Genomic DNA, 15,871 nt, shown 5'->3' on the forward strand with positions numbered 1-15,871 from the left:
TATGATCCTGAAAAAAGTTCAGTCTGCGTGCATCAGGTCGGGACCTTGTCCGTCCAACCCACGCCAATTCAAACGATCCTCATCACGTCAGGTGGTCCCAGGGAAACACAAGGCCTTGTGTGTTCTTCTGCTTCAGGGTTCATCAAGCACATCCTGCTGGATGTTGTCCACACACTGGGGTCACTCAAATCATGAAGCAGGTTCGGAGGCTGAGACCAAACGAGTGTAGATCCACGGATGTGTTCATGTTGACATCATAACAACAACAAGAGCACGTGCTATGCGACTGTGTGATTGCGCCAAACTAATTACACCTGAGGGTACTCTACTGCCACCTGGTGTTTGCTCTCCCTTGTCACTCGACGCTTCACAAGTGTAAGCGCCTTTAGACACTCAGCCGAGGTGCCTTCAGGTCATCAGAGACTTGTGCAGAATGTCCCGATAAAAACCGGAAATGTTCCTTTCATGGACAGATTTGTTTGGGAATTTATCAGGCTACACAAATAGATAAGTCTGAAAGCATTTTTCATCTTTAAAAAAACGGAGATTTTTTTTTTAATATGATAATCATCTGATATCATCGAATGTGATGATCATTGTATGATCAAAATATTCAAATAGATATAAAATATTTAAATGGTCATTGAGTCATGTGACAGAGATCAAATGTGTGACTTGGTTCAGGTTGAGGAATATTTTTCTAATTGTTTCCCTTTGCGAAATTATAAATAAGAATCAAACAGAACTTCCTCCACCAGTTAGAGTTCAGTAGGAAACAGCTGCTAGGGGTTCAGAGTTCCTCCTCTCTTCATCCTCCTCATCCTCCTCCTCCTCATCATACACAGCAGCCACAGCAACGGCTGAGGAGGAAGACAAAGACGAGCTGCAGCTGCCATCTAGTGTCACATTCTGGGACACTCCTGGGACTCACAGCTCAGCCCGTTTCAGATATAAACAAAAAGGAGTTGAAAACAAAAGTTTGTGTCTTTGTGGGTTTGCATGCTGAGCCGCGATTGGCTGGAAGTGATGTCATACACTACATCCTTCACAGGTGGACGTCCTCCTCCTCCCTTGTTTTCATGTTTCTGGTGGTGCTGGTAGAAAATCTCCCTATATTACAATATCAGGGTGGTGGTGGTGAGGTGGAAGTTGAGAAGAAGAAGAAGCAGGGCCTCCACGCTCGTCTGACCGTGCACTTGACAGTAGCTGCCCGCCGACGGGCGGCCACGGCCTGTTGAACAAGAGGTCGGCAGGCATCATGGCTCCAACGACAGGCTGACTCTCTGACGGACGGCGCCGTGGCCCGGCCCGGGGGGATGTGGCACGGGGAGCAGAGTGGGGGGGTCAAAGGTCTGGAGCCGGAAGAGGCAGCGGTGGTGGTGGTGGTGGATGGTCGGTCACGGCCCACCGAGCCTGAACTCATTCTGTCCACCGGCCGCCACGTCGGAACCTCAGCCTCTCGCCCAAATGAGACCCATTGCAGATTCATGAGAGGCAGACGGCTGTCAAGCAGGGGCGGGGGAAGGATGTATGCAGAGCGCCGCCGCACCGCTCATAAATAGGCCGACATGTAAAGTCGGGTCGGGCTAAATCCTCAAATTGGCCCAGTGTCACTCTGGAGAGCCCCGGTCAGGAGAGCAGAGAGCGGCTGCAGCTGGAGGAGCTGATGGAAGCACACTGGAGACGTGATGTTGCACTGGTTGATATTCAGGAAGGAAGGAGGAATACGGCTGCATTTCGATGAGGGGCTTTCCTCAATCACGAAAAAGTCTGTGAATTTGGGAGTAAAATTAACAACAAAACATTGAGTGAATGTCTGAAAGTATGCAAACCTGCACTTACGTTTTGTTTCTGACCTTTTAAAAATAGTCTCTCACTGCAGAATATTCATTTATTAGGATTGGCTGACAACAAGAATTTGTAGACCAGAATTTCTGTCTCCAGCAGACCTTCCTTTTCTTATGATTGCATTTTTGAAGTTTGACATGCCAACACCAAATTGCAATGACTGATCTTCTGAATATAATTGAACTTAAATGTTATTGTGATACTGTGCGCAATAATGTAAATATTTGTATTTTGTCCTATTCTAATTGTGTACAAATCCTATTAAATACAAATGTAAATGTAATGTAATATTCTTGAGCTTCTGTGTTAGTGTGTGTGTATTTTATTTGCTGCTGGGACACTATAATTCCGCCATAGTTTGATAATAAACATTACTCTTCTTTTTGACGCTCTTTGGGGGCATTTCCCCACCAAGTTAGTGTTAAGAAACTACATTTCCCACAATTGCCTCTCTGACGCGGCGGCGGCGCATGCTCAGATGTATCCTAGCGACATGGAGTGTTTTCGGTAGCAACCGCACTTCTCAACCGATTAAAGTCGTTATTTGAGGTAAGAGATGCCGTTGAAGTGAACGCTGGACCATTTACGTTATAAAACTTGCAACTGCCGTTTCGGTTTTTGCGTTTGTTGTCATTAGACGTGGGTCGCTCATCTGCCTCAGCATCTTATGGACAAGCAAGCGGCTAGCTTAGCTAGCTAACGTCAACTCCGCCACACCAGACGCGGTTGTTCCCTCAAAAGAGAGACAATAATATATAACAGTCGCAATAAATGTATTTTTTGACCAGGCACCAGGGTTTATTAAAATGACCAAAGTTAATAACGCCATGAAACGTGGCTAGTTTCAGATTCATGTGCGCCTTAGATTTGAATAAGTGATGATGGCATTCCTTCCGTTGTGGTAAAAGTCGTTCAAACGACCGGAAGCAGGTGATGACCTGCGCCGGGCGACTTCTTTCTGTATTGTTTTACAGTTTGAGCTGAGACGAGTGCCTCCCAAAAATACTGGCAGTTTAACTGTATTACTGCCAAGTCCTGACGTGGACCTAGACTGTCGGATAGCGTCGGGTTGTAGATTTTTAACCCGAGAGAACACGGTGACCGTGATTTAAAACTTCCTGTTTTCAAAGTAAAGTCAACTGTCTTCTCGAACACTGTCAATAGCCAGTGCAACGTTCATTCATTCATTCATTCATTCATATTTCAGTCTGCACATCATTCCTACAGTTACTGTACTTTTAGAAGTGCCAATGGTGTTCTATATTACATTAGTTGTTCAAAGGTCACATATGTAATGCTGTAAATCAGACATCATGGTTTATTTTGTTGCTTCGTGTTGTGTTCGGTTTGGCTCTAGCCAGAAAAATTGCCTCTGCGATTAGCTCAAAGTTACCAAACTAGAGTCAGTCGTCCTCTTTAAACGACATCCTGCACACAATGCCGTCGTTAAAAAAAAATCTCAAAAGCTCCTTCAGAAAGTGACTTTAGGTGCCTCGGAAGGTGTCTAGTTGACATTTTTCTTTTGTATTTCTGTGTGTGTTTGTATTTTCAATGCACATGAGTTGTCCCTCCAATGGATCAGTGAAGTTTAATTTGCCGTCATTCAGTTCTTCTACACCTTTGAGGACCTCGCAGTTTGTGACAAATATTTCATTCATCAAGCAGAATGAACTTGCTGTCAGCCTTTAATCCAGATTAAAGTCTCAGGAAAATGAGTTAACTGTCCAGGAAGTGTGTCTGTAAAATAATAAGACACAGCGTCGCCTTTTAAGAATCTTATCTTTTCTTCTTTTCTTCACTTTGATCTCCTCAGGTACAACTCATCCTCATCAATAGTCATTTTGATTATTAATGTAGTTTGATCAATAAAGGGACAGTTAAAAAAAAAAAAAAAAAAATCAAATTAGTTTGCCACCATGGTGTGAATACACGCACACTCTGAGCAAATATTGGCGCTGCTGGTTTGAAAAGATCTTGCAGGCGTGGCAGAAATATGTTTGACATCATCTGAATTGCCTCAGATAAGTAAAAGAATTGCAAACATCGTTTTTCATTGAGCAGTTAGCAGCTCCGACCATAAAGAAATGTTTTAGGGACACCTGATAGTTTTAGTCATGAAGTTTGAATTGCTTTTCAGTAAAGCAAATTCAGAGTTGTACAGCTAACATTAGAGGATGCAGATTTTCCAAAAGTCCTCAGTCTGTCAAATTTATCACTGTATCATGAACACTGAACTGAATTTTAAAGGAAGATTAAAAGACATAAACAGTTTTAAGATAAACTATTCAGCGTTTGTGTTGATTTAAACGGAGGTTGTTGTTTTTTTTTTGGTGATGTCAAATTATACTGTTCGTTTAATTTTTTGTTTAAATGTGTTTGTTTTTTTTTTATCTTCCAGACTGAAGAATGTCCCATCCGTATGACGAGACAGCAACCGATGTCCCGGTCCGAGATTCCACTCTCACCCTGTCCAGACCTGCAGCCAGTCCACACGCAGGTCACTTCCTGTTGCTAACTGACTGTTGTAGTGCTGAGTGGACGCTGCACTGTCTGTCTGTCTGTCCTCGCCCTTTCTTCATGTTTATTTCATTAATGGGACTCAGTTCCACTGAATCGTCCCCTTCTGTTTCCCTCCTGCTCCGCCTGTTTCAACACGTGAAAAACCTGCTTGCAGTCAACTTCTATACTTTGTTTGTGTTTGTGTATGTGCACGCACTGACAGATGCCACATTGTCCTCCTACAATGCCCGTGCACGGCACGAGCCGACCGACGTCTCGCGGGTGCCCAGGGAAGAGTTGGAGGACCGGTTCCTGCGTCTGCACGAGGAGAACCGCCACCTCAAGCAGCACATCCACAAGCAGGAAGACAAGATCAAGAAGTGAGACAGACACACACACACACACACACACACACACACAGAGCAGGCAGCCCTGGTCCTAACACGCCCCTCCCTCCTCACCCCGTCAGACTCGGCACCAAGCTGATGCGGCTGGTGAAGGATCGCGGCCGCATGGAGCAGCTGGCGGCGGGAGGCGGCGGCCAGCTGGCGTCCAGGGTGCGGGACGTGGAGATGGAGGAGATGATCGAGGAGCTGCAGGACAAGGTGCGCTCGCTGCAGATGGAGAACGAGCAGCTGAAGCAGCGCCTCCTGGTGTCCAAGCAGCAGCTCTTCACCTCGCCCAGGCGCACGGCGTACAGCCACGTGCAGCCGCGGGTCAACACGGGCCTGAAGAAGCTGCCGGACGCCTCGCCGGCTCAGAGTCGACCCAAAAGTAGGATGCGGGGGTGTTCGGGGACGGGAGCAATCAGTTGGTTCGATCGATCTGATTCTCAAGAATCTTGAATGACTTCAAAAATCAAAAAGACTCTGTTTTTGTTCTCATCACCGTCAGGCTCCAGGAGCCAGGAAGTGGGAGGCCGACCTCGGTTCGGTCACAGCCTGCTGGAGGAGGCCCGGGCCGAGATCCGCAACCTGTGAGTGCCACTGCAGTTCACCCCTTCTCCAACAGGGGGCGCACGCAAGCGGCACCCACCATCCCAAAAAAAACAAAACAAAACAATTTTTCACCATTTTCCACGTGATGCTGAATTGTGTGATTCAACCGTCAACTCCTAAATGTCTTGTAGTGATTCTTCAAAGGTAGTGTTTTTCCCATAGTTGTCGTTTTAACATGAATAACGTGAAAATGAGACAATTTCATAAAGTCATAACGGGTGTTTTTGGATGGTCAGCGAGAATGTGATCGAGATGCAGCGCAGCCAGACGGAGGAGGCGGAGCGGCAGGCGGAGCTTCTGCAGGAGGAGCTGAGGAAGAGAGAGTCCGAGTACGAGCAGGAGATCCTGGAGCTCCGCCAGCGGCAGACGTCTAAGCTGAGGTGGAGATCTGTCTGTCTGTCTGTCTGTCTGTCTGTGTGTGTGTGTGTGTGTGTGTGTGTGTGTGTGTGTGTGTGTGTGTGTGTGTGTGTGTGTGTGTGTGTGTGTGTGTTGCTTCTTGCCAGATTCTTTAGCTCCGCCTACACTCCACAGCCGCCCACGTCAGGCTGATTGGCAGCTACAAACTGTCTGTGTCCCGGGCTACGAGGACAGAAATAGGATAGACTCCACCCCCTTGCCACACAAGTGGGCAGAGCCTATTCATACCTCTTAACTGAACCTAATTTATATTTTACTGGTAAAGTTTTGTTTGGATTGAGTGGATATATAAAGTCATGCTATTGTCGCTGCCAAAATGACTTATTATCAATTATTAATACGGTAACTAAAAGCACTAAAATTATGTTTGCTCATTAGTGACACCTAGCGAGCAGATTTAATAAGACAGACCCATTTACATCACAATTTTAAAGGAAATAAACGTTTGGCACTGTTCCAACACAGACGTGCGCCCTGCACATATATATTTATGTATATATATACATATATATGTATGTATAAGCTGTAAACTTGTAAACTACGTTGTCTGGACTTCAACCGTTGGTGGGTTTTGTTTTCATCTCAGGTCTCATGTCAACGACAACATGATGATGATCAAACTGCAAAAGCAGCTGGCGGAGAGGTCCAATGCCGTCACCGAGCTGGAGGGACGCTTCCTGCAGCTGCAGGAGGTGAGCAGTGCGTGTGCCCCCTTCGGGTCACATGGGGGAGTTGCTGTGTAGGGCTGGTGCGTCTGTTAGCAGTAGCAGAAGCAGCAGCAGCAGCAGGTGGTGGATGAGCGTCGCTCCTGCAGGGGTTCCGAAGTGAAAATCCCCCAGATGTGACCTGACAGACGGTGGTTTTGACCGTTGAGTCTGTGACTTTCAGGGTCAGAGGTCGCTGAAGGCCAGTCACGACGCGGCCATGGCGAAGGTGGACGAGCTGTCGACTCAGCTGAAGGAGGAGAGGATGAAGAGCCTGGACCTGGAGAAGCAGCTGCAGGCCTCCAGCGTGGCCGCTGTCCGCATGCAACAGGTGACCTGCCCGGGTGTCCTGGCCACGCCCACCGTCGGCCTCCAAGGTCTCACTCAATGCTCGACTGCTGTCTGTCTTACAGCTGCAGGAGCGTCTCAGTGAGGTGGAGCAGGAGAGGGACGTCCTGAAGGAGAACAACGAGAAGCTGATCAACAGGTGGGTGGGAGGCTTCCTTGTACATCGCACGTCCAGGTGTGAGCGATGCTCCAACCTCATCGTGTGTGCGCCCGTGTGTGCGCCTCTGCAGCGCCCTGGACGTGTCCCAGCAGCAGAAGTGGCGTCTCCGGGAGCAGGAGCTGAAGCTGCAGGTGGCCCAGCTGGAGACGGCACTGCAGGCTGACCTGGTGGACAAGAACCAGATCCTGGACAAGATCCAGGCCGAGAGAGGTGAGAGTCTAGATAGAGGTTGATGGGGTGGGTGGGTGTGGATGGGGGCTTGAGGGTGGGGACGTCCGACAGTCCCACTGACCGGCCGTTTCGTTCGCCCAGACACCAGCGAGAAGCTAAAGGAGGAGAACCAGAAGCTCCACGTCCAGTTCCTGGAGCAGCAGCAGCAGCTGGAGGAGCTCAACGATCGGCTCAAGTTCAGCAGCACGGTGAGGTTCCAGCACACTGGGGCTGACGATGATGATGATAGTGATGACGAAGACGATGATGATGATAGTGAAGGTGATAATGCCAATGGTTAGGATGATGGTGATGATGATGATGATGATAGTGAAGGTGATAATGCCAATAGTTAGGATGACAAAGATGATGATGATGACGATAATTGTACAATGACGAAGACCACGATGATGACAATGACAATGATGAGGACGATGATGATGATGACAATGATAACGTTGATGTTTATGACGATGATGACGATGAGCTGCTCAATCTGACCAATCACGGCGCTGCTTGTGTTCCTCTGCCTCCAGGAGAACGGCTATGATGCGGAGGAGCTGGCCGAGGCGCTGCTGCTCATCAAGGTGAGTTCAACCCGCACCTTGATTTCAACGATCCTGGCCGCAACCTTTTGACCCCCTCCCTCCATCCCCCGCTGTGACAGACACGGAAGGCCCAGAAGGAGGTGGACTTCCTGGGCGAGGTGGGGGAGGGGACGGCCAGCTCGCGGGAGCTGCGGGCCGCCCACGCCGAAACCATCCAGGAGCTGCAGAAGACCAGGAACATCCTGAGCACCGAGAGCACCATCTGCAAACACCTCCAGGTGGCCGCCGGCGGACGCACAGGCCCAGCGTTACTCCCTGCTAGGGTTGGTCGAGGCTTCGCGGTGTGACTCCGCCGTGTCTCTCTGCTGTCTCTCCCTCGGCAGGCGGAGCTGGAGGCGGTGCAGAAGAAGACGGACAGCGACCGGGCAGAGCACCAGCGAAAGCTGGAGAGACAAGCCAGGCTGCTGGACGCCAGAGCAGCCAAGATCCACAAACTGGAGGGTCTGTCTGTCTGTCATCTGTCTGCCTGCCTGTCTAGCTTACTTCCTTCCTGGCTGTCTGTCTATCTAGCTTCCTTCCTGTCTGTCTGGCTTCCTTACTTCCTCTGTGTCTGTCTGCCTGCCTGTCTGCCTGTCTAGCTTCCTTCCTTCCTGTCTGTCTGTCTGTCTGTCTGCCTGCCTGTCTGTCTTAACTATCTGTCTGGCTTCCTTGCTTCCTGTCTGTCTGTCTGCCTGCCTGTCTGCCTGCCTGCCTGCCTGTCTGTCTGTCTGTCTAGCTTCTTTCCTTCCTGTCTGTCTGCCTGCTTGACTGCCCATCTGTCCACTGACTCTCTGGCTTCTCTTCTCCAGCTCAGCTCAGGGAAATCGCCTACGGCACCAAACCCTGCGTCCTCCGGGCCGACGACGACAGCGACGAGGACGACGAGGCCTCGGAGTCGTCTGACGAGGCTCTCCGCCTGGAGCGCGGCGAGAACCTCCTGGAGCTCCGGATCAGCAACGCCGCCCTCTCGCCAGCGGCGCTGGAGCTGCTGGGCGAAGGCGAACCCTCCACCTTCTGCACCTACGCCTTCTACACCTTCGAGCTGCACTCCACGCCGGTGGTGGCGGGACGGCGGCCCCGCTACGGCTTCACCTCCAAGTACGTGGTGACGGTGGACGACGGCCTCCTGGAGTACCTCCGCCGGGGCTGCCTGGCCGTGGAGCTGCACCAGGCCATGGGTCTGGAGTGGAGGACGGTGGCCAGGGCGCAGCTCCGCCTGCAGCAGCTGCTGGAGCAGGACGGCAAGATCCACGGCAGCGCCCCGCTGGTCGGTGAGTCAGCAGGAGTCACGCAACAAGGAGGTCGTCAGTCAGTCAGTCAGTCAGTCAGTCAGGGGCTGAATTCTAGACCCTGGAACCATTCTTTTTAGTCGGGTCACTAGGACTTTTTCAGATAGCTAGCGCATACGTTGAACTAGCCCACCATTTTAAAATGGCTTCCAGATTATTTACGCATCATGCAAGCCCATAGAGCTTGTAGCAGTAGCGTAATTTCCCATCATGTCTCTGTGACTCACGTGATGCACCAGGATGAATCAGCCAATCGAAACGAGCCACATAAGGATTATAAACTATTTTTGGGGGCGTTTCTGGCTTTTATAAATGTTTCATGATCAGTGGATGATTATTCACACGCCCGTCCAATTTGAAATCTAACGTTGAAGAAACTGAAGTAGAGGCTGCTCGTTGGATGTGACATCATCCTTGATCCTTGATGAAGTTCTTGGTTGTTCCTGCTGGTTCCTGGTAGTTTGTGGTGGTTCCTCTGTCTGTCACTGAGCTCCCCTCTGCTCTGCCTCCCTCAGGCGACAGCGATGAACTGCGCTCCTTTGGCTCTCTGGACTACTGGCTGAGGCTGAGGGTCCCCATGGCCGAGACGCTCCGCCTCTTCAAAGAGAAGGCGGTGGCGGCCTCGGTGGCTGCGGACGACCACACCCACGCGCTGTCCAGGCCGGACCCTGGCGGTGGCGGCTGCACCAACCAGCTCGTGGTGACGGTGCAGCGCTGTGGCGACCTGCCCTGCAGCCCTGCTCACCAGCCCAGCCCCTTCGTGGTCTACAAGTTCTCCCACTTCCCCGACTGCCCCACGGCCACCGTGGCCGAGTGCAGCCAGCCGCGCTTCGATCACGTGCGCTGCTTCACTGTGGCGCCAGGCAGCAGCGAGCTGGACCGCTACCTGCGCTCGGAGCGGCTGCACTTCTACGTGTTTGACTTCAAGGAGCAGCGGATGGATGAGTACCTGGGGAAGGCGGCAGTGGAGCTGCTGCCGCTGGCGCTCGGCCAGGAGGTCTCAGGTGAGGCTCTGCCCCTTCACTCTCCCTCGCTCTCTCACTCTCTCACTCCTTCTCACTCCCTCTCTCTCTGTCTCCCTCTGGTTTGATGAGTCCCCCTTTCTCTCTCTCTCTCACTCTCATATTCCCTCTCAGTCTTTCTCCCTCTCCCTCTCACTCTCTCTTTCTGTCTCAAGTTTGATGACTCCCCCTCGAACTCACTCTCTCTTTTCCTTTGGTTTGAGTCTCTCTCACTCTCACTCTCACTCTCACTGGTTTGATGAGTCCCTCTGTTTCTCACTCTTTCACACTCGCGCTCCCTCTGGTTGATGAGTCCCTCCCCCCCACCCCCCTCTCTCTCTCTCTCACTCTCTCTATCTCCCTGTGGTTTGATGAGTCCCTCTCTCTCTCTCTCTCTCTCTCTCTCTCTCTCGCTCTCTCACACACTCTCTCTCCCTCCCTCTCCCTCTGGTTTGATGACTCTGTCTGTCCCTCTCTTTCTCACTCCTTCTCTCTCACTCCCCTAGGTGTGTTTGACCTAGCCGACCCCTACGGACACCCTGCCGGCCACATCCAGGTCAGCCTGAGGTGGAAGCTGCCCAACGTCTCTCCAGTGTCCAGCGGAGAGTCGGAGCTTACCCTGACGGAGAACACGGAGCCGCCTGAGCGGAAGCCTCGGAGTCAGAAGGACGGGGACGTAGCCAAGGCGCCCAACAGGGGAGCTGCGCCGCCTGAGACAAGCAGGGCTCAGGTCAGAACGCCCAGCAGAACCCATCCATCCATCCATCTACCCCTCCATCTTTAAATACCCACTTCTTCTTTAGCTCAGGGTCACGGTGCTCTGCTGGAGCCTCTCCCAGCTGTCATAGGGCGAAGGCAGGGTGACACCATGGATAAGTCGCCAGTTCATCACAGGATCACACTCACACGCACACCTACGGACAGTCACCTCACACGCATTTGCACATGTTGTTGGACTGTGGGAGGAAGCTGGAGAACCCGGAGAGAACCCGGAGAAACAGGGAGAACATGCAAACTTCACACAGGAAAGGTCCCATGCAGGCCTGGAATTGAACCCACAACCTTCCTCCTGTGTGCTAACTACTGCACCACCCTGCCACCTCAGCAGAACCATGGATGTAGAAACCTTTTTAGCAGATACGCTAGCTAGCTAGCTAGTATCTCCTTTGCTCAGTCTGGGGGACTGAGCAGAACACACAGGTTGTCAGGGTTCAGAGGTCAGAGGCCATAGTCCCCTGGTTGTCAGAAACCTGTTTAGCTCACCAGACAGCAGCACATTTAGCCTTCTGTTTACAGCCTCCTGATAAAACTGACGCCGTACCATTTATTGAGAGATCAATTCCTCCGATGTCCTGGTTATTTACAGACGGCTAATTTCGAGTTTTCTCCTCCTCTCCGTCAGCCTCTGTTGCCTCCTCTGCGGCAGAAGACGCCCCTGAAGGAGACCAAGAAGGTGAAGTTTGTCGACTCGGACCAGGTGAGACGCTGGATCCATGAAACGCTGCATGACTGTTGAACCACTAGGAGGCGCTGAAGAGAGAAAAACACGCGAGTGAACTTTTGTGTCGTGCAGGACGAAGATGGACGCGAGGCAGCTGCGTCTCTAGAGAGGAAGAAGGTGATGTCATCAGCTGGAGTCCAGGCAGGTTCCACACAGGTTCCTCTCACCCCACTGATACAAGTTTTTACTAAAGCAACCAGCAGAAGTCTGACGTCTCCTTGTTGTTCTCTCTTTGTGAGACAGAAAGTTTCCAGCCCGGCTGTTCAGAGCACAGAAGGAGAAAGCGACGACGATGACGACGACGACGACGACGACGATACGGATGACGACGACGATGACGACGACGATGATGACGAAGATGAAGAAGTGCCGTCGCATTTCTCTGAAGGGCAGCTGGTGCCCACCAGCTCTCTCTCGGACGACTCTGAAATCTCCGAGGACATTGTGGAAGGTCAGCTGATGCTGCTGAAGCCAAAAACTTCCTGTCTGGTATCAAATGAAACGCAGCGAAGCTGCAATGCTGATCTCCCCGCCCACAAACTCATCTGAGCCAATCAGAAGCCATATGTGGCTTAATGTGCCACATGGGCTCCTCGAGTGGAGTTTGGAGCAATCCTGCAATCGGCCACCAAGGTGCATCGTGACAGTTGGCACCAATTCAAGCACCTCTGCACTTTAGTAAAGAAAAATTGTTTTTGCACAGGCTCCTTTGAGGAGTTTTTTTTATGGTACTTGAGAGGGAAGTGCAGATGTGCAAAGTCTACATTTGGGTTTCTTGTTTTGCTTTCCTCCAGTGTCTGTCCTGTACGATGATGTTTTCGAATGTTCCACCACAGACATCCAGGTGGAGGCGCCGGTGGGCGGAGACGACCTGAGCGGCTCCAGCCAGGCGGACAGCGATGACTGCATCGTCCAGGGAACGGCGGCGGCGAGGAAGGTCAGCGCCGCTTCAATATGGAGTGGGGAGGGGGTGCTTTTTAGTGCGAGTGATGAGTGACACCGCGGCCCCTCGTCGTGCTCAGCGCTGCGAGCGGATGCGGGTGGAGGTCCAGTCCCTCAGCCTGAGGCCGGAGGGGCGGCTGACGCGGGACGGCGGAGTGGTGCGGCTCTTCGTGGAGTTCTCCCTCCTGGACCTGCCCACCGAGGAGACGCCCATGTCACTGCCCAAACCCCCCCCGGGCAGGAGCATCAACTTCAACTACAGCAAAGGTGGGGGAGGGGTCGTCTTCTTCGCCTGTTGCAACCTGAACAAGGGCGTCGGTCTAGATCAGGGGTGGGCCAACATTTTGACTGGTGGGGCCACAATGGGTTCTGGAGGGGCTGGAGCAGGAGCAGATGGATGGAGTGTTTTGGTGACCCACCTCATAGGAGGAAACAATCTATTATGGCATATGCAGAAAACATGTGCATTAATATCTGTTGAAAATTAACAAAATCAGTGTCTTTAAAGCCTCACAGTGTTTATCTCTTTATTGAAATGACTCTCAGAACACTGAAAAAATCTATGAAATATGAACATTAAATACAGCTATTTGTATGATTTACTTACTATTACTGTAATTTCTTCAAGTTCTGGGGCCGGATTAAAAAGCTTGATGGGCCGCACATGGCCTCTGGGCCACAGTTTGCCCACGCCTGGTCTAGAGACTACTGTTCAGGAAAGCAACAATTAAATAAAAGCTGGCTTTTCAGCCATTTGTGAGCAGTGGTCAAAACAACACCCCAACTCATTAAAAGGAATAAACCAAAAAAAATACCCAAGCTGAAATAAAATTCCCCAAACCGCTCACCTGCCTAAATTCTGAAACAAAAAACAAATTTTTAGCATGTAACTATATAACTCGCGAAGCGGAAGAGACTGTTTGACCTTGCGGAGGGAGCTGAAGACTCAGTGGTGGGGCTGGCTGTAATTGATTCGAGTGTTTTGCGTCTCCTCGCAGTCGTTCCCCTGGACGGCGAGGAGAACGGCGCGCGCCGGCGGCTGCTGAGGGCGGCGCTGCAGGGACGGAACCCTCAGATGGAGAAGTGAGGACCCGTCGTCAGACCAGAGCAGAGGTGGGAAGCTGCTGAGAAAAGAGCATCCTGTCAGTGTGTGTGTGTGTGTTTGTGCGGCAGGATCCGGTTCACGGTGGTGAGCGAGCCACCGGAGGAGGAGGAGCAGGAGAAGGAGTGTGAGGATGTGGGCGTGGCCACCCTGAGGATCGCCGACATGCTGCAGCAGCGGCGAGACCTGATCGAGACCAAGCTGGACAGTGAGACCGACACACACACACACACACACACACACACACACACACACACACACACAGAGTCCTGTACTTATCCACTGTGTGTGTGTGTGTGTGTGTGTGTGTGTGTGTGTGTGTGTGTGTGTGTGTGTGTGTGTGTGTTGCTACAGTCGTGGATCTGAAGGACGGCGCCGAGGTTCTGGGTCAGCTCACTGTGACGGTGGAGGCCCTGGAGGCTCTCAGGGCCGTGATGGAGGAGCAGGACGACGGTGCCCCGGCTCAGCTTCCGTCATCATGAGGGTCAACAGCGTCGCCCGCTCATCTGCTGCCACCTGGTGGCCGATTGTGACACTGACGGCAGCCACAACCGGCGTCACGGAAAACGAAAGGCGGACGCTGGCTGCTGATGAACCCTGACGACAAAGCCAAGTATCTGGAGCGCCGCAGTGAACCCCCCTCCGCCCCATCAGGCCTCGTGGAGCAGGAGGAGAGGGCGGAGCTGAACGGCTTTGTGTTCATCGCTCGGCTGCTCAGTGCTGAAGCTGCGAGGCTCCGGACCGCAGCAGGACCTGGAGACGACGCGTTCATCAAGCTCGGAGCAGCGAGAAGAAGGAAGGTTCTCCTCCTGAGCAGCTCTGAGACTGAGACCCTCTGAACACACACGCACACTGAGCTGTTGTCTTCCTGTGTGTGTGTGTGTGTGTGTGCGCGTGCGTGCGGGTGTAGATGACGCAGTGTGCTGCTGTCAGGCAGGACTTGTTATTTGACGGTGTAGCTGAGGTTCAGGGTGCGTGTGTGCGTGAGATGAAGCCTTTGTGTTTGTGTGCCTTAGCTGTGCGATTCGTCCGACCGTTCTGTGTTCTGCTTCAATAAAGAGTTTTATTTTTTTGTGTATTTCTTCTCACTGGTTCTTGTGTCCCAAACAAACAAACACGTCGGTGTTGAACTCTGACCACGTTCACTTTGAATCACATCAACCTGATGCTTGTGTAGCAAAGCATGACATGAAGCAAGTTGATGTGTCAGGCCAAGATGAGACCGCCGGCTTCATCCGGGTCCTCCTGGAACTGACCACCGAGGGTCCCCAGACCACGGTTAGACCCTCAGTGAGTTTTGCCTTTCAGACAATAAAGGCAAAAGTTTTTACAGTTGAATTCCACTTTTTAGGAGCGCTTTCAGTCCTTTTGCGACAGCTTTGATTCCTGGTGTCTGAGGTTCTGTTGCCGTCACCGCAGCGTATTCGGTACGACAGCCAATCGCAGGCCTCCGTCAGCTCTGGCTGCACGTCCACGTCCCGCACCAAGTGTCCTCAGTCCTGGTGAAATCTCCTCCGTCCACAAAGAGGCCTGGCCTCCCAGTGGGCGGAGGCCTGTCACCTCCAGCTGACGCCCACTGAAGAGGAGGTGGAGGAGGAGTAGGAGGTGGGGGGGAAGACGGAAGAGGAGGGAGGAGGTCTGAGAGAGAGAGACTGGGAGCAGCCAGAGGTGTGGACGTGCTCGGAGCTTCTCTGCTGCAGGTAAAGCTGGATTCCTTTCCGCTCTCACCTCACCTTGAATCACCTGCAGACGCACTGAGACGCTTGCAGGAGTTCTGTTGCTTGCTGCTGTTGCTGCTGCTTTCTTGCTTGTCTTGCTGCCTGGATCAGGAGAATGATCTGGATCAAGCGATGAAGCAGCCACGTTTGAGATGGTTTTGCTGTTGAAGGGAGGTCCCTCTGCCTGCAGCCTCTCTGCTTGCGCTCGATCGGCATGAACGGCGACCGTCGTTTGCGTGTCAGTCGTCGCCGCCGGTGTGGCTGCAGGGAGGCAGCGGGCCGGCCGTGCGTACGGACGGCCTTCAGCTGTTGCTGAAAGGTTTCCACCCCGCCTCCTCCACCCACCCGGTGGACACACCCCTCCGCTGTGAGGTGATGTCATCGGGCCGCTCAGGTCAGGTGAGGTCAGGAGACGCAGGGTGGAGGGAAAATGATTATGGGGGTCGGCCGCAACTGCAGCCTGAAGCTGCAGCTAATCAGGGCTTCCTCACTCTGACCCGTCTGGAAGAGCTCTCTGTCTGTCTGTCTGTCTGTCTGTCTGTCTGTC

General features: G+C 52.1%; 1 protein-coding gene across 2 annotated transcripts; it reads left to right on the top strand.

Annotated features, from left to right (window-relative positions):
* The first annotated feature begins 2,299 nt into the window (after positions 1-2,299).
* On the top strand, positions 2,300-14,681 carry rpgrip1l (RPGRIP1 like). Of its 2 annotated transcripts, none has more exons than XM_076028650.1 (25): positions 2,300-2,397; positions 4,247-4,345; positions 4,571-4,727; positions 4,817-5,121; positions 5,242-5,323; positions 5,582-5,725; positions 6,349-6,454; positions 6,651-6,797; positions 6,880-6,953; positions 7,045-7,184; positions 7,287-7,393; positions 7,721-7,771; positions 7,852-8,010; positions 8,116-8,233; positions 8,581-9,042; positions 9,576-10,064; positions 10,568-10,791; positions 11,464-11,538; positions 11,635-11,707; positions 11,810-12,013; positions 12,399-12,499; positions 12,585-12,771; positions 13,503-13,587; positions 13,678-13,814; positions 13,961-14,681. In XM_076028650.1, the coding sequence occupies exons 2-25, from the start codon at positions 4,255-4,257 to the stop codon at positions 14,086-14,088; spliced, it is 3,846 nt and encodes a 1,281-aa protein (XP_075884765.1). In that variant the 5' UTR covers positions 2,300-2,397; positions 4,247-4,254; the 3' UTR covers positions 14,089-14,681. The 2 variants fall into 2 exon arrangements, with proteins under 2 accessions (XP_075884765.1, XP_075884766.1); XM_076028651.1 differs by lacking the exon at positions 2,300-2,397 and adding an exon at positions 3,611-3,661.
* Positions 14,682-15,871: the final 1,190 nt, after the last annotated feature.

Source organism: Nelusetta ayraudi, unplaced genomic scaffold (genome assembly GCF_046127955.1).
Source record: "Nelusetta ayraudi isolate G7.1 ecotype Tasmania unplaced genomic scaffold, CSIRO-AGI_Nayr_v1 ptg000026l, whole genome shotgun sequence".
NCBI classification, from domain to species: domain Eukaryota; kingdom Metazoa; phylum Chordata; class Actinopteri; order Tetraodontiformes; family Monacanthidae; genus Nelusetta; species Nelusetta ayraudi.

What these genes read in the sequence shown, in the direction of transcription:
- rpgrip1l (XM_076028650.1), top strand. Translation starts at nt 4,255, where the DNA reads ATGTCCCATCCGTATGACGAGACAGCAACCGATGTCCCGGTCCGAGAT. An exon ending in CAAGATCCACAAACTGGAGG is followed by an intron (nt 8,234 to 8,580) that starts GTCTGTCTGTCT and finishes TCTCTTCTCCAG; the next exon opens with CTCAGCTCAGGGAAATCGCC. An exon ending in CGGCAGCGCCCCGCTGGTCG is followed by an intron (nt 9,043 to 9,575) that starts GTGAGTCAGCAG and finishes TGCCTCCCTCAG; the next exon opens with GCGACAGCGATGAACTGCGC.